This window comes from Cibotium barometz, chromosome 7, assembly GCF_041138505.1.
Source record: "Cibotium barometz isolate CiBa-2024 chromosome 7, ASM4113850v1, whole genome shotgun sequence".
Lineage (NCBI taxonomy): Eukaryota > Viridiplantae > Streptophyta > Polypodiopsida > Cyatheales > Cibotiaceae > Cibotium > Cibotium barometz.
In genome coordinates this window covers 44,934,817-44,959,287 of record NC_141052.1, presented here as the reverse complement: position 1 = coordinate 44,959,287, position 24,471 = coordinate 44,934,817, and the positions used below count along the sequence as shown (strand labels likewise).

General features: G+C 48.9%; 1 protein-coding gene across 3 annotated transcripts in view; it reads left to right on the top strand.

Moving 5' to 3' along the window:
* Positions 1-24,471, top strand: part of LOC147637063 (uncharacterized) — a 104,974-nt gene that overhangs the window by 20,320 nt on the left and 60,183 nt on the right. The window contains exon 1 of one of the 3 annotated variants that reach the window (XM_086800679.1): positions 5,923-6,127. The exons of the other annotated variants lie outside the window; for them this stretch is intronic. Within the exon in view, the coding sequence (XP_086656805.1) occupies positions 5,960-6,127 (168 nt within the window). The 5' untranslated portion in view covers positions 5,923-5,959. Of the gene's footprint in view, positions 1-5,922; positions 6,128-24,471 lie in introns of those variants that run through there. 3 annotated transcript variants of the gene reach the window in all.

The window sequence follows — 24,471 nt, the reverse complement described above, 5'->3', positions numbered from 1 at the left end:
GCGCGAGGAAAGAGGGGGGGCGCGAGGAGAGAGCAAGCAGGTAGGCGGGGGGCGCAGGTATGCAGGCAGCGCGAGCAGGGAGGAGGGCGGGAGCTTCAGCGAGCGCTAAAAAGATTCTACAACGATTTGCAGTGGTGCTGATACATCACAGTAAATATTATTTAATGCAGTCGTGAGGCTTTTTAAGTCAGCCGTCTGGATTTATACTAGCCGACCAGCACCCTGAAGGGGTATAAATAACCATAGCATAAATTCAGTTCATTCATCTCATAATTCACAAAGTGCTGGAAGGGCCAGGACAGCCAAGGAGAAGCTAATGCAAAGGGTGAAGAATTGAAGGTCAAGGGCAGAGGATTCTCCTCAGCCAAGAAGGTTCAGGTTCAGTCTTTTATTTTCAGATTTGCATCATTCTAATAAAAGCAAATACACCATCCATGGTGGGGGTCCTACAGAGGGTATTTGGGACCCAATACTGTGTCCTCTTCTCCCTCTCTCTCTCTCTCTCTCTCTCTCTCTCCATAGAAGATTATGCATGCCGAAGATCAAGGCGGCACGCAAAGAAGGGAAGAAGGCACATTATAGGGATGGTCACATCTACATTGATGGGAAGAGGGTCAAATAGCGCCATCTGGCCTATGAGACACGGAGGAAACAACATGAGGACAAAGAGATACACATAGCAATCTGGAACTGTAATGGAGTCCTATGGACACATCCAGGGAGACTTGAGGAGGTGATGGAGGGCCGGGATATCATCTTGATGACAGAGACACATGAGAGCCCGGAGAGGGGCTTACCACGGGTTGAGGGTTATCAGTGGGAGTCAGCTCACCGACAGGGAATGAGACAGGCCACCTCCCAAGGTTCAGGAGGTATTGCAGTGCTTTTCAGGCATGGGTTACATGAGCATGTTCGAGTCGTAGCACGAGACTCGGAGGCGAGATACATGTGGATTAGCTTACGCCTCTCGGAGACCAGATGGATTTATATCGCCCTTTGCTACTTTCCTCCGAAGGGGTCGCGGTTTGCCACCACCGAGGAGCCGAGTGGAGGAGAGGCTAGTGAGTCTCCATACTCTGTCTTATCTGAGGAGATCTTACACTATTCGACACTGGGAGAAGTCTTCTTGATGGGGGACTTCAATGCACGGACTCAGAGCAGACAGTGCGAGATCTATGACTTTGAGGATCCTCTGAGACTAGAGCCGCTAGCTACAGAGGATACAGGGACCACTCGGATCTCCGCTGATGGAGGCGCTGACAGCACTGGATATGGGCAACATTTGCTGGAGCTTGGGGCCCGACACCATCTCGTTATTTATAATGGGATGACTCAGTGGCCAGATTCAGGTGGGTTGACTTGCTTTCGAGTGGGAGGAGGCAGTAGTACAATGGATTATGTGATGGGATCCCGGGAGGCAGCAGATATGGTGTCTCACTTCATCGTACCACCATGCCCCATTGGAGCGGATCATACATACCTATCCCTCACTTTTAGGAGCTTATTGGAGACCCACCCACCCATCATACAACCACCACACACTATTTTTCACTTCACTCAGGACCTAGCCGAGGTGTACGACTATCATGTTCATGATCAGCTATTTGCCTTAGATCCATCGGCACCCATGGCCATGCTCACCTCCCAGCTCTCACATGTACTGCACTCCGCAGCCGCCAGGAGTTTCCCATACCACATACAGACAGAACGGCCACCTACATGTGGGAGCATGCCCTAGAACCGATGGTATGATGATGAGTGCAGAAACCTTTACCGCAGTCTCCGAGTGCAGAGGGCTCGCGGGGAGATCACCCGGAGGCAGGCAGGCAGGAGGATGCATACTCTCACCCGCCGTAAGCGGCGAGCTTATGAGGAGACTCAGTACTGGGACACATATCACATGCTCATGAGCAGAGATGCTGCTGCTGCTTGGAGGAGACTCAGAGAGCCCCGTCCTCCCACACCTATTGCCGATCCTCAGACCTGGCAGACATATGCACAGAGACTTTATGATGTGCCTGCACAGCCCCCTATACCACAGCCCACAGAGCCATGCTCCACAGTCTCCACCTTCTTCACCCCACCTATGGTTAGGAGGGCCATATGCCGACTCCAACATGGACGGGCGACAGATCATACAGGATTATAGGGAGAGCATCTCATCTATGCTATTGATACATTGGCACCATTTCTTGCTCATCTCTTCAACAGAGCTCTGTCAGAGGGGTTTCCGTCGGCTGAGTGGACGATGCACACTATTGTGCCGATCCATAAAGCGGGAGATGTACTAGACCCCGGGAACTACAGGACCATCATGATTGGCCATATATTGGCCAAACTATACGGGGTAGTTTTGGAGGCAGAGCTGAGCACTCATGCAGAGGTTGGGGGATTGAGAGCAGCAGGCCAGGCAGGCTTCCGTCGAGCCTTCTCGACCATCGACCACATTTTTACATTGAGGTGCCTGATTGATCAGGCCAAGGCACGGAGGCAATGGCTCTATTGTTGCTTTGTGGATTTCCGCAAGGCATTTGATACTGTGCCCAGAGAGCGCCTCTTTCGGCGACTACAGACACTAGGCATACCTTCAGACATGATGTGGGGCATATACAGGCTATATGAGCAGGTCTTTGGGAGAGTCCGATGCCCAGGAGGCTTGTCTGACACAGTTGCTAGCACCATTGGTGTGAAGCAGGGGTGCCCGCTCTCCCCCATGCTCTTTGGGCTCTATATTGATGAGGTGGTCGATTACATCACACAGGGAGGAGGCTCTGGGGTTGAGCTATCAGGTATTACTGTCCATGTTATGCTTTATGCTGATGACATCGTCTTGGTATCCGACACGCAGGTTGGGCTTCAAAGACACCTTGTGGCTCTTGATGACTTCTGCGCACAGCAAGGGCTCACAGTGAACCTTGGGAAAACCAAGGTTATGATCTTCCACACTTCACCCGCAGTCAGGAGCCACACTACTCTCACATTAGCAGGAGGGCGGGTCAAGGTGGTGAGCTCTTATGTTTACCTTGGCATCACATTTACTAGCTCAGCTGGACGCTTCTCCATGGCTCAGGCAGTCCGAGACAGAGTGACCCGGGGGTATGCAGCTCTTGCTGGCCTTGAGCGTCAGTGTCATCAGGCACATTTTCAGGAACCCCGCACGAAGGGGTGGCTTTCTGATACATTAGTGACACCAGCCTTGATGTATGCAGCAGCGGTTTGGGCACCAGGGCTTGCAGCCTCCACATGGGTACAGCTGGAGAGACCACAGATCTTGATGCTCTCGAGGATGATACGCAGCAAACCATCCGTCCCGCACGACATTGTTCGAGCTGAGCTTGCTGCACCACCTATGGCAGTGGAGGCATTGTTCCAGACGATCTCCTTTATATACAGGATAAGGGAGATGCCCATGGAGAGATTATCCCGCCGAGCTATTGAGGCATCCAGACAGCTGGCCGAGGCTGGACACACTGGATCTTGGTATGCACAGATGCTAGAGTGGTTCTCACATCATGGTATAGACATTGAGCGGTTGTCACCTTTTCAGTATGATCAGTTTGCTCCACAGGTTTACCTCTCTCTCAATGAGAGGAACAGAGTGATGAGACAGGACATATGGCAGCACTACATACAGGAGACATGGACAGCACCAGAGAGCCCACTACCACCGAAGATGCTGTACTACAGAGACCACTTTATGAGCATCTCAGGGGATGGGTTTATACATCGACCGCGGTACATGGATGTATACATGCCACACAGCTCTCGCGTTGCTATTGGACAGCTACGAGTCTCAGGCTAGAGATAGAGGCTGGGAGAGCGGCACGGATTCCGAGAGCTGAGCGGATATGCAGATTGTGCCGCGAGGAGGTGGAGACTGAGGATCACTTTGTATGTAGATGTAGAGCCCACCAGGGGGTCAGAGATAGATATGTAGGATTGTTTGAGGAGCACTCTTCACTACATCAGTTGATGGAGGCCTCGGACCAGCGACAGCTTGGCAGACTACTACTAGAGCTTCATAGTTCTCGAGAGAGACTCCTCCAGACACCCGCTCCCACTAGGGGTGCGAGACAGTCCCAGCTCACAGATTTCTTCCAGAGAGCTATGCCAGTGCCAGTTGATGTACCACGTGGGGTGACCGCACAGAGAGCAGAGGAATTGAGAGCCAGGAGGAGACCTAGACAGATTGGACATAGAGCACCCCGACTCCGTCATGAGAGATAGCAGCTATCCGAATGAGACACCAGATGGAGACATAGGAGAGGCTAGCTCGCTTTCATTCAGACTCAGGGTACATGTTCATGCCATTCACAGCCTCAGCATCGGCGATGTATGATATCTTATATCCCTCTTATGGCACTGGATGGAGTTAGACATAGATCTGCATAGCATGCTTGTACTACCCCTTCAGCATATAGAGATGCATCTTGCCTTAGCACTCCATCCACATCCCCACCCCCCTTATATTGTTTGTATATGGGCTCCACCGATCCATGATGATTCACAGTTGTATCCAGACACATGGACACTTTTTCTTTTGTTTCTTTTCCTCCGATGACCGGAAGAACACAGTTGTATTATTTTTTGTCTCATAGGCCGACTTTGGCCTCTCGTAGACGTTAATATATCTTTCTTTCTTTCTTTCTTTCTTTCTCTCTCTCTATTTTTTGCACATCTATATTCAGTTTTGTGCGTTATTTTCGTCGCGAAAAGTGTGCTGATTTCTGAGCATTGAAGTTATTGATCTCCCCCAAAGCTTCTACATGTTACAGATTACAATCAAGGAGTCAGATAACACGGTTGAGAAGATTGGAGAGTTCACTTATATCAAGCTGCAGCTTGAGGAGTACAAGAGCACAATCAACAAACCAATTCATAAGGTTCTTGGTAAATTGCCTGCTTCCTTTGATTCTTTTAGGGATCATACTTACTTCCGTGATCCTCCCCCCCTTTTGAGGAAGTCGTGAGTTATCTCCACGACAGGTGCATGCTTCACGAAAAAGGCAAGTCGGAGGTTGTTTTTGTTGCCTCTGACAAGGGCAAAGGCAGAGGCAAAAAAGGAAACTCCAACAACAACAACAAAAACAAAGGCAAAGTCAAGGGTAAAGAGGATTCAAAGGAGTCCAAGGAAAAAAGCAATGAATGTGATTACTGTGGCAAGACAGGTCATACTGAGGCTCGCTACTTTGTCGTTGCAATAGCTCTCGAGCAGCCAAAGCCTAGTATAAAGCCGAGGATGCTTCCAAAGCATCTAACAAGGACTTCACCAAAGACAAGGGCAAGGACAAAGTGTCAGAGGAGGGATCTGCCAAAGTAGCATACATGGCAGTCATAGATTCATCCACGTCTTCACAAGATTCATTCCTCGTGATCGTAGAGATGACTTTTCCAGAAGAGGTTAGTGACACACCTGAAGCAGTGGAATGGGTTGGTGATAGTGGTGCTTCTTCCCACATGACCAATCAAGCCCATATCCAGGAGGACTACCAGTCTCTCTCTTCTTCAGTTTGCATTGGCAACAACTTCTCGCTTCCTGTCACCGGTGTTAGTAATGTTTCTTTGGGTTCCTCTGCCACCTTACATGATGTTTTATATGTATCACAGATTTCCAAAAATATGTTTTCAATGTACAAAGCTTTTGAGAAGGGACTTGGTGTGTACTTTGATGATGAGGTCATTGAAATGATCGACATGAAGACTCTCTCGGTTGTTGCCAATGAAGTCCATGATGAGGGTCTCTACAAGATCACCAACTTTACTCCTCGCTCACTCGCACTGACTCCCATATTCATTAACTTTTCTCCCCCTTGATGGCTTTGGTTTTTGAGGTAGATACTTCTCTGTGGCATTCACGCTTCAATCATGTACCCATTGTTGCCTTGCAGATTTCCATTCTCAGCAGGTTGTCAACGGACTACCTCAGCTCAGGTCTCTTTCACACATTTGCTCATTCTGCATGATGGGCAAGCATCATCGAGATGCATTTCCAGAGGAGGCCACTTATCGAGCAACCGGAAGACTAGAGCTTATACATGCAGATCTTGCTGGACCCATGGAGGTTGAGTCTCTTGGAGGGGCTCGATATTTTCTTCTTCGTGTGGATGATTTCACTCGCAAAGTCTGGGTATGTTTTCTGGCTCGCAAATCAGATGCTTTTGCTAGTTTCAGGACTTGGATCGTGATGGTGGAAAATCAGTCTGGGGGCACAGTTTCATTTCTCTGGACTGATAATGGTGGTGAGTTTGTACCATTTGATGACTTCTTTGCATTGAAGGGCAGTCACCGACAGACCATGTGAGGGCAAAAAGACGAAAGGACCAGGTGTGAGAGATCAGAGCAAAACCACACAACATGAAATATGTGAGTGAATATATATATAATGTTGAGTGCAAATATGTACAAGAGCCCTCTGATGTGAGGTGACTCTGAGAAGAAAGACCAGTGAAGAAGCAGAGATGAAGTCGGAGCGGAAGCACGGTCGATGACGAAGGCTCGCGAAGATGTGAGGCAAAGCACTCCGAGAGGTGGTCGGTGTCGAAGGCTTGCGTCGGTGGAAGCAAAGGCACTCCGAGGCTGTAGTGGCAGCGGAAGATGAGGTGATGCAGGCTCTGAAGACAAGGGTGCTGCTGTACCTGAGGTGGTAGATGAAGAGCAAAGAGGGCTGCTGTCCCGAGTGGTGGTGGTGGTGCAAGCTCTGGTGACAAGGGTGCTGTATACCTGAAGGATGCAGGCTCTGATGACAAGGGTGCTGCGTACCTGAAGGGTGCAGGCTCTGATGACAAGGGTGCTGCGTACCTGAAGGGTGCTGCGTACCTAAAGGGTGCTGAAGAGTAGAGAGGGCTGCCGTCCCAAGTGGTTCAAGCTCTGGTGACACGGGTGTTGTGTACTTGAAGGGTGCAGGCTCTGATGACACGGGTGCTACGTACCTGAAGTGGAAAGGAGCAGAGAGGGCTGCCATCCCGATGGTATGATGTAGCAGAGAGTGGGCTGCTGTCCCGATGATGAGAGCTGAGGCAAAATGCTGAAGTGCTCTATGTATAGCAGAGGGGGCTGCTGTCCCATGGGCTGTTGAGAAAACGCAGATGTGCTGATGTAAGCACTGATGATCTGCTGATGTAAGCCCTGAAGCAAGGGCTGATGACAGGCTGATGTAAACGTAAGCCCTGATGTAAGCGCTGATGTTTGCTGATGTAAAACGCAGATGACAGTGCTGATGTAAGCCTGATGTAAGGCTGCTGTAAAACACTGATGATAGCAGAGAGGGCTGCTGTCCCACGGTGGCCTGTAGCAGAGAGTGGGCTGCTGTCCCGGGTAGTGGCCAGATGACAAATGCTGAGGTGCTGTCCTGTCAGGCGGAGATGGTGGTGTAGAGCCTGGCAGAAGCAGCAGCAGCAGAGTGTGGTACCGGATATGAGCAATGAAGTGGTACATGAATGATGAATGATAGGCAAGGCTATATATATTGAGGGGAGGGGGGGGGGGGGGGGGGGTTGCTGGTCGGTCAGCCTAAAGGCTGTAGGCCAACAGCCAAGACAAAAATCCCAAATAAAACATAAAAATACACAGAAAAATCGCTTGGTTTCACAAATTCTGATTTGGGCAGGCTGCATTGATATTCGGAGGTCTACATCTGGATATTACTTCATGCTTGGTACAGGATTGGTTTCTTGGAAGTCTCAGAAGCAGAGGACTGTTGCTACTTCTTCCACCGAGAATGAGTACACTATACAAATCCTACCTTCTCTCCTCCACTGAGGCACTTTGGATTCATTAGATTCTGGAGCGTTTGTGTTGTGTTGACACTTCCCCGGTTACCATCTTTTCGGATTCTGAGAGTGCTATTGCTCTAGCTCAGAATCCCATGATACGAGGATGATCCAAGCATATTGAGGTGCATTATCATTTTGTACGCGACTTGATCGAGCTTGGACTTCTTCAGCTGGCCTACTGTTCTACCAAGGACAATGTGACTAATCTCTTCACCGAACCACTTTCGAGAGCTACTTTGGAGGTGTTACTTCAGCGTGCTGGTATTGGACCGCCCATCTGGCGCTAAAGAGGAGGTGTTGGAAAATATATCTATCGTCTCCAGATGGTCTATATGTACCCTAGCATGCTTGTACTGGTCATTTCTATGAGGCCCTGCATCTAGCAGATATCATTTAGGATTTTGTCTAGCATTTTTGAGTCTTTTTAGGCTATTTATGGCATATTTTTGCCTCACGATTGCTATCGGCCTGCTACAGCTGGTGGCCGACTTGCTCATATGGGAGATATATAAGGGTACACACCCTTCTCTCCTCATATCTCATCTCATATCTCATCTCATTCTTGTATAGTTGTTGGAGGTCATTGGCTGTTGCAACAGTCTCTTATGCTTTTAAACACCTATGGGCTTCCCTCGTGCTCATTTTCAGCAACAATCAACTGTCTACAACCTTCTACAATTTTTACTTGTGCGCACAACCTGTGTTTTCTCTTTCTTTCATTGCACCCAAACCTTTGTTTTAATTTATTAAAATGCATTGTAATTTTAAAATCTTTGAAATTTATAATCTTTGTAATGTTTATAATCTTTGTAGGTTCACACACATTAAAATTTGGGTGGACAATTTATTAAAGTGCCCAGGGCCCAACTTGGTGGGCACCCTGTTTGGGCACCCGAGTGGCCATGGAGTGTGGGATGATCACCTAGTGAGTGGGAAGTGCGTCTGGGCACTCAAGTAAGCATGTATGACTCTTTTCTCCCTCTTTGCAAGCTTGGTTGCCATCTCCTTTGTAGATAAGCTCTCCATCGTGACAACCACTCATAAGAGGGACCATTTGGCTCGTTACCCACCTTTGATGAGTGTTTTGGGGGAAGCCCACACAACAAAACCAAGGTGAGAACAGGGATTTTTCACGGAAGATGGGAGATGCCAAAGAATAAAAGCATTTCTTTGAAGAAGGTGTCAGTTATTTACACTGATATTTGAGGCCTGGGCACTTTACAAGGCATTTTATGGACATCATACATGGACATGTGGGCCAGCTTTTTGGGCTTACAAGGGTAATAAAAGCTGGGCGCCCACTTCTGGGAGGTACTTTTATAGCATGGATACTAAAGATGGCCGACTTTTATCATTTATAGCATTTCTGGCTAAAGAAAGAATATGTTTGGATATTTTTAACATGGGCAGCCACTTTTGGAAAGGAAAAAGCATGGGCCACCCTTTTTATAGAGCTGGCCGACTCCAGCTAAAAGGGGGGGCTGGGCTGAAACGTGAAAGAGTAGTAGTTACCGGCCGGCGGCAGCGAGCTGCTCTATTGCTTTCTCTCGCACAGTACAGGCCATACAGCAGTGTTTCTTTTCTCTCTCTATTGGTCACCCTCAAAACAGCCCGTACAGCAGCAGATTAACCTACTCTTCTAGTCGGGCTGCTCTCTTTGGTGGTCTGTACAGGCTGGCTACAGAGTTTCTCTCTCCTCACACATAGCTCAGACCTGCAGCAAGCTTTTCTCTCTCACGCCCGTACACAGGCTGTGCAGAAGCAAACTCCTTTCTCTATTGGTCGCCCATGTACAGGTTGAACAGCAGCTTCTGTGTCTCTTTCTCGCCCTCAAAGCTGTCTATACAACTGTGGACTGTTGTGAAGCAGATTTGGGGTTGTTTATGACTGTTTCTAGGACTGATTTGGTTCGGTGTTTTGAGCTGGTCGACCCCTCCTAGGAGCTGGTCGAGCTGTTTTAGGGTTGTTCCAGGCATCCATAGTGCCTGTTTGTGCTTGTGGGTGGTGCCCATGACCAGTCCATTGATGTCTGCGCAATATGAATTCATCTAGGACTCTGTTGTTGCTTGGTTTTGTGCTCGGGAATGACCTCCTGTCACATGCACTCTGCACTGTAGTTTCGTACATGCTTTCATATTTCTTGTTTATGGCAAATCTTCCGTAAGGGTCCGTGGAACATTGTACAAAATGAAACTCTCCAATAATTTACTTGGTATTTGGGGGGGGGGGGGTCGGCCCTGTTCTAGCCAGTGTGGTGTCATTGTGCAATTGTTCATTTTCAAGAGGCGCTCCGTCATCCCCGACCAAGGCTACCGTCCCTTGCCTCTCTTCAGCTCCTCGCTTTGACAATCGCATCTTTGGAGGCCTCGACCTTGGTATGCAAGATTGTGGGTAGCCGCCTGGCACACAGACAACTCAAGGATCTATTACAGGCAAGCCTTCTTGGCGTGCCTGGAAGGATCACTGGTATTCATCCCTTATGGCGTGGCTACTACCAGGTTCAGTGTAACAGAGTCATGGAGTTGAGTTCTGTCGCATTGCGTATGGCCCACGCCGTCTTTGCGAGGTGGCAGCATGGCTTTGACCCAGTGTCCGACCCTTTGGCTTGCGTCTCAAGCTTTCCCATGACAATTTGCTTTCAAGGTCTTAGGAAGGAATACCTTCCTCTCCTCCCGGTGAGATAGGTGGTACTATCGGGAGAGTGATGAAATCCCCCCCAACCGTTGCTTTGATTCTTGCTCGAACGGTCGGAATTCCATCCCTTCGTATCTGCAATACCTCTCTGAAGTTATTGTCTCATGCCATATCGCTTCCTTGCTTGCGGGGGGACCCTATTTTGCAAAGAGTTGAGTACTCTGGCCTCGGAGGCCAATGTTTCATCTGCCGACAAATGAGACACCTTGCTAGAGCTCGTCCTCCTCGCCGGCAGTCTATGTAACTTGGTTGAACACAATGCTAATCAATACACTTAAATACACTAAGATTTGAAGGACACTTGCTCAAATACAAGAAGTAAATTGCTGAATTGACAAGAGGCACACAATGAGCCGGAACGGCCGACCCCTCCCTTGAGTAAATTGTATTACTATTGGAGAAATTCAATACATAGCTTCACGGGCATCCATTGCCAAATCCTCCATGCCAATGCATATGAAATTCAGCATTTAGAAAACAATGGTATGTCGATGTAGATCACCAAGGAGCTGCCTTGATGCCCGGCCCGACTTCAGTGCCCATATTCTCTACCATTGGCTCTATGTTCTACCAAGCAAGGTAGCAACATCTTTAAGAGCACATAGGACAAGAGAAATACTACACAGGGCGGCTAAACAAGGAGTCCTACCCTTCTACTGAGTAATGACAACACATTGTCCAATTAGCTTACCAGTCTTCATAGAAGTTGTTGCAAGCGGAAGCCTTCGCATTGGAAGCTTTAGAAGTGTTGATATCTTCGATTTGCCGCAATCCTTCGCGACAAAAGTCTTCAAGAGGATGAAGGGAACCTTGGGAAAGCTTCCCCTATGGTTCAACTTGAGAAAGGAAGGCTGACATTAGGGTTTTCAGCAAAAAGACCAGAAATTACAGCAAAAATGAGAGCTGTTTTGCTGAATTTCAGTCATTGGGAGTGAGTAGGAGAGTGATTAGCACTTGGAAACACTCTTGGAAGCTTGGAAAACACCCTAGCAAGTTGGGTATGGCTATGGAGAGCTTGGAAATGGAGAGAAAATGGTGGAAAAACAGAGTTTTCAGCCTCCAAAAATCCTCATAAAGAGAAAACACGAATTTCTCTTAATAAGTAAGTGAATTGGGGTCCAATCAGGTGAAGGGACATGGGGAGATGCCCATTTATGAGTAAAAAGGGAGGATCAGGTCCTGGACATTGAGTCTTGTCCACCTCGGGACTTCGGTGAGTGTGAACTTGGAAGCGGTCATAATTTATAAGTGACTTTTGGGCGCCCAAACTTTAATGAAGTGGGAACGCACTCACTTATAAATATTGGCTAAGTCCTAAGGGCTATTTGAGCCTAGATTGGGTAATACTTACCACCTGTTCACATGCCACACAACCATGTCAGCAGACAGTTTCACACGCACGGTTCACGGGCGGGCGTTCCCTAGCCCGGAACTACACGTAGGTCATGCAGGCATGAAAACAGCATGCAATTTCATTTGCAGGCAAGCACATAAAGATGCTATGCAATGCAGCATTGGCATGAGCAATTTCCGTTCATGAAACCATAGAAGACCAGGCGTTTCCAGGCAAGTATACGCAATACCAGACCCAGTGGAAAGCCAATCCTCCAGGCGTTTCCGGGCATGTACACAAAGGCACAAGTCCCAGCGGAAAGCCAAGTCCTCCAGGCGTTTCCGGGCATGTACACAAAGGCACAAGTCCCAACGGAAAGCCAAGTCCTCCAGGCGTTTCCGGGCATGTACACAAAGGCACAAGTCCCAGCGGAAAGCCAAGTCCGCCAGACATTCCGGGCATGATAACATCAAGTCCCAGCGGAATATCATATCCAACTATACAGCATGACACGTGTCAATCACCTGCATAGGCATATTCCATAAGCCATGGACACCAATCCAATATGTACATAGTGTGAAAGCAAGAGTGAACCATTTGGGTGGCCAAATGGTGACATTCCCCCCCGCTTCTAAACAGTTGTCCGCAACTGAAATGCATCCAAATATGTCTGAAGCACATGCGGGCAATCTTTGAAGGACTCTTCATCTACCCATTTAGCATCAATGGGAAGATAGTTCTTAAACTTCACAAGGTAACGCCTCACAACTTTGCCTGCAGCAGCAAGCTTGCGTTCCTTGTGATACACAATCTGCTCTGGCTGCAAGATCTCCTCAAGCTCATCCACTTCTGGTGGATCCTCAATGACCATTTCACTGGGCTCCGGCCCTACATACTTGCGAAGGAGACTCACATGAAAAGCATTGTGTATGTGCCAATGACTAGGTAATGCCAATCTGAAAGCCACTTCATTGATCTTCTCGATCACTCGAAAAGGTCCATAGTACCTAGTTGCAAGCTTAGGATATGCACCCTCTTTGCCAGGCCTCTTTGCAAGTCTTGCTTTCTCAAATTTCAGCAATACCCAATCATTCTCTTTAACATCCAATTGCCTTCTATGCTTGTCGGCAGCCTTTTTATGCTTGTCTTGTGACCTTGCAATGGCTGTCCGCACCTGAGCAAAAGCAATATCCAAGTCTCTTACATACTCATCAGCTGCAAATATCTCATCCTTTGTGCGAAGGATGGGTGGCAAAACCACCTTACCATAAACAATCTCAAAAGGGGCCTTTCCCGTAGATGCATGCACCGTGTTGTTGTATGCAAATTCCACAAGCGGTAAGCACTTCTCCCAAGAAGACTTCTGATCCGCCACATAACATTTCAAGAGATCCAACACGGCTGAATTTGCAGCCTCACTTTGCCCATCCGTTTGAGGGTGATAAGCTGATGAGAAGTCCAATTTGGTACCCATATTATCAAATAAGGCCCGCCAAAAGAGACTTGTAGTCCTGGGATCTCTATCCCCCACAATGGACTTCGGCATTCCATGATGTTTGAACACTTGTGCAAGATATATTTTAACCATATGCTCAGCTTTGATGGTCTTTTTGACCGGCAAGAAATGAGCTTGCTTGCTAAACCTGTCCACAATTGTCCAAATTGCATCATTACCCTGTTGGGTACGTGGCAAGTCCATAATGAAATCCATTGTAATACTTTCCCATGGCTGCGTGGGAATAGGCAATGGCTGAAGCAAACCTGGTGCCTTTTGCCTATCAAATTTGACCTTTTGACAGGTGATACATGCACGTACATGTGCCTCTATGTCCTTCCGCATACCTGGCCAAAAGAAATACCGCTCAATCATGTGCGTAGTAGGCATTATGCCTCTATGACCAGCATATGGAGGAGCATGGCACTCATCCAAAACCTTTTGCCTCATGTCAGACACCACCTCATAGGCAATTATCTTTCATGAGATAACCCTCTTTGATCACATATGAGGCATGTGCATGACCAGCCATCAAATCAGCCCAAATAGTGGCAAAATCAGCATCCATATGATACAAATCATGCATGGTAGACAAGTCCCCATGAGAGGCAACCGAGATAGCTGCTACATACGGCTTTCGTGACAATGCATCGGCCACTACATTCTTCTTTCCCGGGGTGTGCAAGATCTGAAAATGAAACATAGAGAGGAAATTGGCCATCCTCATATGCTTCTCTGACAATTTAGTTTGAGTAAGAAAATATCTCAAACTCTGGTGATCTGTCTTCACAGTGAAATCAGCCCCAAGAAGGTAATGTTTCCATATAGTAAGTGCATGAATTACAGCTAAGAGCTCTTTCTCATAAATGCCAAGAGATAGCTCTGCATCATGCAATCTACGACTCTCATAAGCCACGGCATGTCCCTCTTGATTAAGGACAGCCCCTATGCAATTTCCAGATGCATCACATTCTACACAAAAAGGCTTTTGCAAATCCGGAACGATCAACACTGGACCATGAGTAGTTGCATCTTTCAATGTGAGGAATGCATCACTCTCTACATTAGTCCATTTGAACACGGCCTTCTTCTTTGTCAAATCATGCAAAGGAGAAGCAATCCATGCAAAGTGCCGAATGAACCTGCGGTAGTAAGAGCATAATCCAAGAAAACTACGGATCTCATGCACTGAACTCAATTCGGGCCAATTCCGAATCGCATCAATCTTTGCAGGATCCATCCGCACTCCATCTTTGGACACAATATGCCCAAGATAATGTATCTCTGACAAGAAGAACTCACTCTTCTTTGCATTTATGAAGAGTTTATGCTTATGGAGCTCTTCAAAAACAATAGCCAAATGAGCTTTATGCTCTTCTTCGGTCTTCGAGAAGACTAGTATGTCATCAAAGAAGACACCTGTAAATTTCCTGTACCCACGGAATATGCGATCCATCATTCTATTGAATGTAGCCGGGGCATTTGTAAGACCAAAAGGCATAACAAGATACTCATAAAGCCCAAATGCTGTCCTGAAAGCAGTTTTGTGTACATCCTGAGGCACTACACGCACTTGATGATATCCACTCTTGAGATCAATTCGGCTAAAGCATGCCGATCCATCCAACTTGTCAAGGATGTCGTCTATGCGTGGAATCGGAAACCGATTCTTGATGGTAAGCTTATTCAAAGCTCTATAATCCACACACATACGAAAGGATCCATCCTTCTTTTGAACCAAGAGGACGGGTGAACAATATGGAGAAGAGCTTGGCTGAACCAAACCCTTCTCAAGAAGCTCATTCACTTGCTTCATGATCTCCTCTTTTTGGGATGCACTTACACGATAGGCTGGCCTATTAGGTGGTGAGCTACCCGGCACAAGATCAATGCGATGATCTTCCGGTCGTACAGGTGGTAACTCATTTGGTAACTCATCAGCAGCTTTCTTGGTCTTCAAACTGTCATGTACCAATGGATCCTCGCGGCGATAGAGATTCAATTCTTCTTGTTGTGCTTGGAGAAGAGCCTGCATACGAGTAAGTTCAGCCCTCAAGACTATCGACTCTTCTTCTTGCATCTTCTCTTTGCCACGAGACGGCTGTCCCACATATTCATGTTCCCTATTGTGCACCACATGAGTTTGCTCATCCTGTAAAGCATTGGAGGCATGCATTTCATTGTCCCTGCCTCTTGTATTAGCATCTCCAACATTCATTGTATGGCTGTCCATAATGTTCTAAGTGTAGAGATAGCTAGTGTTCACGGTGATCGTCTCTCACGATAGAAGTGAAAGAGAACCGTATGCTCTGATACCAATGTAACTTGGTTGAACACAATGCTAATCAATACACTTAAATACACTAAGATTTGAAGGACACTTGCTCAAATACAAGAAGTAAATTGCTGAATTGACAAGAGGCACACAATGAGCCGGAACGGCCGACCCCTCCCTTGAGTAAATTGTATTTTTTTTTTCCGAGAAAAGATCCTTTCATTAGTTATATAAAAACGCCCGTAGGGCTACAAAAGATCTCTCCTGCTCCTAAGAGAGAGAAGAGCAGCGAATACATCATGGCAGCCCGGGAGACTCTCCCTAGGTGCTGCAAAATACAAGCATCAGTATAAAGAACTGAGCAGCTAAATCATACAATAGGGGGGGGGAAGAGCCAAACAGGTGGCCTGTAGTGCCAACGGGGGGATCCCGTGTGTAAGGTGTAGAACGGGCCACAGCGCCAAGTGGTGTGAAAGGCCTGGCGCCGTAAGATCGCCTCATCCGAGTCTCCCCGGATGCGGTCGTACTGTCCTCGCAGGGTGTGGATCAACTCCTGCCAAATCCCCCGAATAGTCTCTGCTGGTGGCTCCAATCTCCCCTCAAAGGCCGTAAAGCACCGAGCCCTCTAGGTGAACCAGATGGTGAGGCTGCTGAGGAGCTTCCATCGTAAATCCCTCTCCTGTGTCCAGCTGGCGGACGAGAAATCCGATGCCGGAACCAGGCGAGGCTGGCCCCTAATAAATCTGATGGCCTGACTGCCCTGCTCCATCTCATAGCCCATAGCAGGCCCTGACGAAGTCGACCAAGCAGCGGCACCCCACGTAAACATACCCTCTGGAGAGAGGGGGGCCAGAATACGCAGCATCCGCAGCCAAATCTGTTGTGCCTGAGGGCAGTCCCAAAGGCAATGTCTCTGTGTCTCCATAGGGTGGCCGCATCGGACGCAGGCCGCCGGAAGACCGCTGTAAACAAGCCAAGTGCCAACTGCTGAGCCCCTGTGGTGGGCGACCAGCCACTGAAAAGCCGAGATCCTGCGGGCCTGCCGACTAGCCCAGAGCCGAGCCCAGAAATCCTCCAGGTACTCCTGTGAGAGTCCCTGCAATCGCCAATGCCCCACTGCCGCTGGAGAAACCGTCCTCCTCGCCGTCAAAATATGCCGTCCCAGCCGAACAGTATACTGGAAAAAGGTGATCTCTGTGGCCTCAAGGGATGCATAAGGATCATGCCACTCGTACTCCCCGGGGTCCCACTGTAGCCGGGCCAAGGGGTGCACTGCATATGCCCATATGCGCCAATCCGGGAGCACATCAGCAGGGTCGGGGTCAATATGCCACTTCCGAGAAGCGGCAGCCACTACCCGAATCCTCTGAAAGGTGCACTCTGCAACCAAAGGCGACTCCACCTCCACTCTCTGGAGTCTGCCCTCATCCTGAATCTCATAGTAGAGGCATCTGCCATCCTCAGTGCTAGCTCTGACAGCAATCAGGATCTCCAACTGTGTAAAGGCTCCCATCCACCGTGGGGCCACTGGCTCGAGAGGTGTGAACCACTCCTCTGTGAGTGCCTCCTGAATATCATCCCTCATAATCAACCCCCCTCTGAAGTGACTCAGCCTCTCCACCTGGATCTCCTCTGGTAGACTGCAGAAAGCCTGCCAGTCTCCAAAACTACGAGATGGGCCTGCCGCTAAAGGTCCCCAGGCTAGACGAGGCCGAGAACCCAGCATATGACCCTGCTCCGTACGAACCGCTGGGCTCCAGATGAGCGGCTGCCTGGCCCGCTCCTCAACACAAGAAGGAGGCCGCTGAGAGAGCCCCGGTCTCAGCAGCTCCCAAGCTCTCAGGATACTCAAAGCAAATCTGTCCTCCCATCCTCTACTGAGGCCTGTCCTCCTCATCTCTATGAAGATCCAGCGAATCTCTGGTGCCCAAGTACCCCCTGCAGGGGGCGCCCGAGCCTGCAGTCGCTGCAAGAGGAGCTCTTTCCAAGGCTCAGCGCCTGGAAGCAACCCCCGAACAATAAGCTTCCCCAATAAGGCTCTACTCTGATCGACTGGATCTATAATACCCAAACCGCCCTGAGCCAGCGGAAGTGTAATAACTGCCCATGCAACCTTTGCCCGAGCTGGCTGACCGTCCCGCCCAGACCACAGAAAGTTCCTGATCAGCCTCTGTACCTGGCTGATGCAAGAGCTCGAGAAAATCCAGCAAGACGTAATGTACCACATGGTCGCTAACAGCACCTGATTTGCCACCAGCACCCTCCCAGCCAAGGATAGTCGAGCTGTACTCCAATACAATAGCTTCTTCCGAATGCTCAGAAGAAGCGGGGCAATCTGCTACTCAGGTGACAAATCGAGGCCAATCTGGCATCCCAAATACCGCACTGCTGTGCCTGGAGGAATCCATCTAAAACCGGGGTCCGGGCTCCGTGCCGGAGTGGGAGCACTACTGATCCAAAAGGCCACTGTCTTGCGCCAATTGATCAATGCTCCCGAAGCTGCACTAAAAACCTGGAGCGACTGCTCAGCCCGAATAAGATTGGCCTCTTGGCCATGCAAAAATAAGCCCGTGTCGTCTGCAAACTCGCATCAAGCAAATCCTCCCCCCGGACTGGGAGCTGAAGTCCTCTCAAACCAACCTCCTCTGCCGTCAAATACATACTCATAGCCTCCGCAAAGAAGAGAAAAAGGAAAGGGGCGAAAGGACACCCCTGACGGACTGATCTGGTCAGCTCAAAACTCGGCCCCCGTCCTCCTGTTGAGTAAATTGTATTACTATTGGAGAAATTCAATACATAGCTTCACGGGCAACCATTGCCAAATCCTCCATGCCAATGCATATGAAATTCAGCATTTAGAAAACAATGGTATGCCGATGTAGATCACCAAGGAGCTGCCTTGATGCCCGGCCCGACTTCAGTGCCCATATTCTCTACCATTGGCTCTATGTTCTACCAAGCAAGGTAGCAACATCTTCAAGAGCACATAGGACAAGAGAAATACTACACAGGGCGGCTAAACAAGGAGTCCTGCCCTTCTACTGAGTAAGTAATGACAACACATTGTCCAATTAGCTTACCAGTCTTCATAGAAGTTGTTGCAAGCGGAAGCCTTCGCGTTGGAAGCTTTAGAAGTGTTGATATCTTCGATTTGCCGCAATCCTTCGCGACAAAAGTCTTCAAGAGGATAAAGGGAACCTTGGGAAAGCTTCCCCTATGGTTCAACTTGAGAAAGGAAGGCTGAAATTAGGGTTTTCAGAAAAAAGACCAGAAATTACAGCAAAAATGAGAGCTGTTTTGCTGAATTTCAGTCATTGGGAGTGAGTAGGAGAGTGATTAGCACTTGGAAACACTCTTGGAAGCTTGGAAAACACCCTAGCAAGTTGGGTATGGCTATGGAGAGCTTGGAAATGGAGAGAAAATGGTGGAAAAACAGAGTTTTCAGCCTCCAAAAATCCTCATAAAGAGAAAACACGAATTTCTCTTAATAAGTAAGTGAATTGGGGTCCAATCAGGTGAAGGGACATGGGGAGATGCCCATTTATGAGTAAAAAGGGAGGATCAGGTCCTGGACATTGAGTCTTGTCCACCTCGGGACTTCAGTGAGTGTGAACTTGGAAGCGGTCATAATTTATAAGTGACTTTTGGGTGCCCAAACTTTAATGAAGTGGGAACGCACTCACTTATAAATATTGGCTAAGTCCTAAGGGCTATTTGAGCCTAGATTGGGTAATACTTACCACCTGTTCACATGCCACACAACCATGTCAGCAGACAGTTTCACACGCACGGTTCACGGGCGGGCGTCCCCTAGCCCGGAACTACACATAGGTCATGTAGGCATGAAAACAGCATGCAATTTCATTTGCAGGCAAGCACATAAAGATGCTATGCAATGCAGCATTGGCATGAGCAATTTCCGTTCATGAAACCATATAAGACCAGGCGTTTCCAGGCAAGTATACGCAATACCAGACCCAGTGGAAAGCCAATCCTCCAGGCGTTTCCGGGCATGTACACAAAGGCACAAGTCCCAACGGAAAGCCAAGTCCTCCAGGCGTTTCCGGGCATGTACACAAAGGCACAAGTCCCAGCGGAAAGCCAAGTCCTCCAGATATTCCGGGCATGATAACATCAAGTCCCAGCGGAATATCATATCCAACTATACAGCATGACACGTGTCAATCACCTGCATAGGCATATTCCATAAGCGATGGACACCAATCCAATATGTACATAGTGTGAAAGCAAGAGTGAACCATTTGGGTGGCCAAATGGTGACAGTCTAGGACACCTCCAATGCCCCCCCTCGGTCCTAACTTCAGATCCTCCTCAAAGGAGTGGGAGGGACACCGGCCCCCAGAGCACCAGGACCTGACCTTAGTTGATCCCAAATCAGGAGAGCGGCAGACCGCTAGCCAAAGGTGCAACCGCCAACAGACTTGTAGAGTAGAGCAGTGCCACCAGGCACACTAGGCTTGCAAGACACAAGAGGACACGGTTGTGTCACAGAACCATTATGAGCATTTATCTCAGCAGCCCCTCGATGATGTTGCCCCCCTCGATGATGTTGTCCCCCGCCCACCCACCCCCCCCCCCCCAAAAAAAAAAAAAAACAATACCTTGAGGAACCTGCCTCTGCCCCCCCTATTCGGTGACCGTTACCTTGTCAAGACCCCTCTCTAGGCATTCAGATTCCCGCGAGACTCTCTGACCCTTCAGAGCCTTATCACCCCCCGGTGCAAGCGAACCCTTCCCCCCCTTCTTAGCGCTTGCCCATCCCCCCTCCTTCCCCCCCACCCTCGCCTTCTGCTTTGATTCTCCCTCCTGCAGCTAGCTCCGCTCCGGCTTCATAAAAACCCCCTCCCCCCTCTTACGCCTCTCCAAAGCATTCCTGCCGTCCAGACCCAGAGGGGAGGCATCTGACTAGCTCAGTCCGCCGTTTGATCCATCGTTTCACGGAGCCGGTAGAGATGACCATCGTTCCTCTCCGATGGGAGCTCTCCCTCCAGAGTCGTGAGGCGGGCCCCTAGGGTGTTGGGGGAGCCAGTTGACTATAGCTTCTTGTGATGCCTTTGCGTCAAAGGAGCTGGTATGTTCGAGGAGACGGTGCTCTCCCATTCTTATTTGTGGTGTTACATAACTCCAAACCTTCCACCCCAGAGAGTGGCACGATGATCTTCTCCTTCCCTGCCTGAGTGTAGCGCTGGAGATGAACTGGAGCATGGAGTTAGTGTCTGCCACTATTCATGGGCAGGCAATAGAGCTCTCATACCATTTGGATGATTTGCGTATCGCTGATGTGCTTACCCACCTCTGGCCTTTGGCTCATGGAGTTGGGTGGCTCGAGCCACAAAGATCAGGAAGGGGAGATGGTGTCCTCCAGCCTGGAGGTGTTTCTTTTTGTGTTTCTTCATGTTTCGTTGGCAGTACCCCTTCCCCCCTCCTGCAGATACCTACATTGCGCAATAGGTGGAGTCTAGAGTATGCATACTCTATGGCTCAGACAGAGTGGCTCCACATGGAGGGCCGGATTCATGCCCATCTGGCACGGTTTCGCCCTAGGACCGACAGTGACTACTCTCCATCGAAATCCATGACCAAGACTCTTTGAGTAGAGGGCAGTTCTGACAGTTCCACCTCCCACAAACCTTAGTTATGCCAATTGTCTCATGGAATATTCAAGGTTTGGGGGGTCCACAGTGTTTTCAGAGGCATGGTGTCCTTAGAGAGGAGCTTTACAAAGCGGCAGTTGGTGAACCCATTGACATTCTCTTCATTCAAGAGCACCATCTTTCAGAGGGGCATACCTGCCCCGCTGCTGCTAGAAGATCCCGCAAGGCAGGAGTCACACCTTCTGGTTCCATTCTTTTGGTCCCTCTTGGACACAGGGTGGAGTATGCATTCTGTAAGTGAGCAACTATTGCCAGTAGTGTTCGACTAGACAAGCTCAGTGGGATTGGAGAGGACTGTGTGAGCTTGTTGAATGTATATGCGTTGAATGCGGCAGCAAACATAGCCACCTTTTGGAGTACAGTTCGTTAGTCCCTTCCACAGGCAGATTTTTGTGTATGAGTGGGGATCTTAACATGCTAGAGTCAATAGAGGACAGACTCGAATGTGGCATGGCTACCGTTTCTGGTATAAGAGTACTCGGCTTGGGAGGAGTTGATTTTGGCTCTTAGGGGGTAGGACCCTTGGCATCTACCAGAGTTTGGACGCAGCCTCGGGAGTTTGTGTTTGTCAAGATTCAAAAGGAGGAGTACTAGCCCTAACCTATCCAAATTAGATTACTTCTATGTAGATGAGTGGACTTGTGGTTGTGGTGGCATGATTGGTATTTTGGCAGGCACTACCTTCTCTGATCATGCACCGATTATTCTTTCCCTGGAGGATCCCATTCCCTGGAGGTAGAACAGACATTTGAGCACCCGGATCCCCGATAGCCTCATCCGGGACTTTGAAATATGCAGCAAGATAGAGGAGATTTGGGAGAGGCTAGATTTTCACTCAGGAGCAAACGCAGGCGCCTTGGATGCAAGCCTTGGAGAGATTAGTAATTTATTACAGGAGGCAGCACAGAGTAGATTGGCTGGCTTCCGAGAGCGCAGGAGAGGAGCATTAGTCGGGGCCTAGCTTCCTTACAGCAGCTTTAGGAGAGTGCACGAGATAGCCCGTGGATGGAGAGTCAATTGGTTGCTGCCGCCCATACAGAGCTCAGATCCATAGAGTAGCAGAGGGTGGAGTACACGTACCATGCCAGAGCCTCCTTTTGGATGCAAGTAGGAGACATGGTCACTGAGGATATCTTTGAGATTGTAGGCCCACACATGCAGAAAGATGGTATTTGCAGGTTGCAAGGGCAGGATGGATCCATTGTTATACAGACCCCCCCCATGTGAGAGCCATTGCCACAGATTTCTTCAGCTCTCTTCTCACAAGTGCCCCCATATCCTCACAGGTGCTGGATGCGCGTGAGCGGGTTTGGCAACATATGAGAGAGGTCGTTCCTCCCGCTCTCCGGACCTTCTTGTTGACCCCCTTCAAAGCCAAGGAGCTGGTGGAGGCTATGATGGCACTATCTAGGGGGGCAAATGCCCAGGAGAGAGGACGGGCTTCCAGACTCCTTATTTCTCCGACACTGGGATTTCATGGAAGGCGGCCTTAGAGTTGCCTTCAACGAGATAATGGTCACGGGAGCCATGCTAGAGAGGTTGTCATAGGGGTTGATTCATTTGATTCCCAAGGTGGGTGGTGACAGATTGGAGATTTGGCAGTGAAGACCCATCACCCTCCTAGGGACCGCCTACAAAATTCTGGCCAAGGTCATCAACCAGCAAGTGCAACCCTTCCTCCCCAACTTGATACGTGGTACATAGACGAGTTTCTTTCAAGATTGGAGCATTCTGGACAACATCTTCACTTTCTAGGAGGCGACCGCTTCGGCGAGGATGCATCAACAAGATCTTATTGTTCTCCTTCTTGATTTCGATAAAGCCTATGACAGAGTAGATTGGGGCTTTCTAGAGAGGACAATGAGCAAGATGGGATTTCCGGAGGAGTGGGCGCAAGGTGTTTCTAGACTGCACTCGGCTTCACACAGCCAAGTTCTTATTGAGGGAGCAAGAGGCAATTGATTTCCGCTTTCTTGCTCAGCCCGGCAGGGTTGCCCTCTAGCACCTTATCTCTTCCTATTGGTAGTTGAGGCCATGAGTAGTTTTCTCTCCGACGAGGAGACTAGGGTCCAAGAATTGCGTCTTCCCATCTGGCATTTGTGCATAGGACGAGCTGTTTGATTTCGAGTTTGCCGATGACATAGCAACATACTTGTCGGGGATGAGGGGAACCTCCAGAAATTTGCCTAGGGGATACAGATCTTCTATTGCGTGCATCCGGAGCGTAAATCAATGAAACCGATCCCGTCAAGTGGGAAAGACTCCGTTGGACACCCACACACTTAATAGCACAACTTTAAAACCACAAATTTGAAATGGACAACTTAATACAACTTGAAATTAAATGAAATGAAATGGAAAGATAGACACCAGCACTGGGGCCGGAACGGGCCGACCCCCCCCTCAATATATGATATATTTATTGGGAGTATTTAATAAATACAATGCTCCATGGGTTCCAAGAACCAGATAATGTCCATGTACATATGAAAACAGTACCAAACAAATAGGCTCGAATTTCGATGTAGAAGCTCGAAGCAGAACGACCACTAGTGTGGTCCAATCTCTACGGTCCTGTGCTTTCACTGGACTCCGCGGAGAGCGCCTCACTGGTGTTCCGAGACCACGCACAAACAGGCGCTCTCGTACTAACGCCTGGCTCTCCCGATCTCAGCACCTTTGGACCGAGGTTCGCCAATATAGCTTGGACAACCCGGCACCGAACGGGTGTGGCCGTAGAGGGATGAATCCTTTAACAGATTTAAACATAAAATACTTTACTGGAATCTGAAATTCACTTACTTGTAAATGGTTGATAGAAAACCAATACTTGTGGTGTTTGTGTAGAATATGAAGCCACCCTTGTTGAAGAAAGAGTTGCCTCGTGTAGAACTATCAAGACAAGCACCACCACGAAGGGTACAGCCGCCTGCTGTGAGAGAAGTATCCACTTGCAAAGGAGGTGAGACCTGGCTGCAACGTGGGGAGAATGAGCTGCTTGCACACAGCCTCCTGCCTTATTGGAGATGGAGTGCACAGTCGCCTTGTAGAAATTCATGCGCAGCCAGCAGCTTTAGATGCAGCCGCTTATTGTAGAGGTAAAAGTATGCGCCTGTGTGGGAGAGGTAACATGCTTTGTGGGAAAAACAGCATGCGCAGCAGTCTTGCTGCAGATGATGCGCACAGCCTAATAGAGGAACATGCGCAGCAAGCTTCAGCCGCCTGGG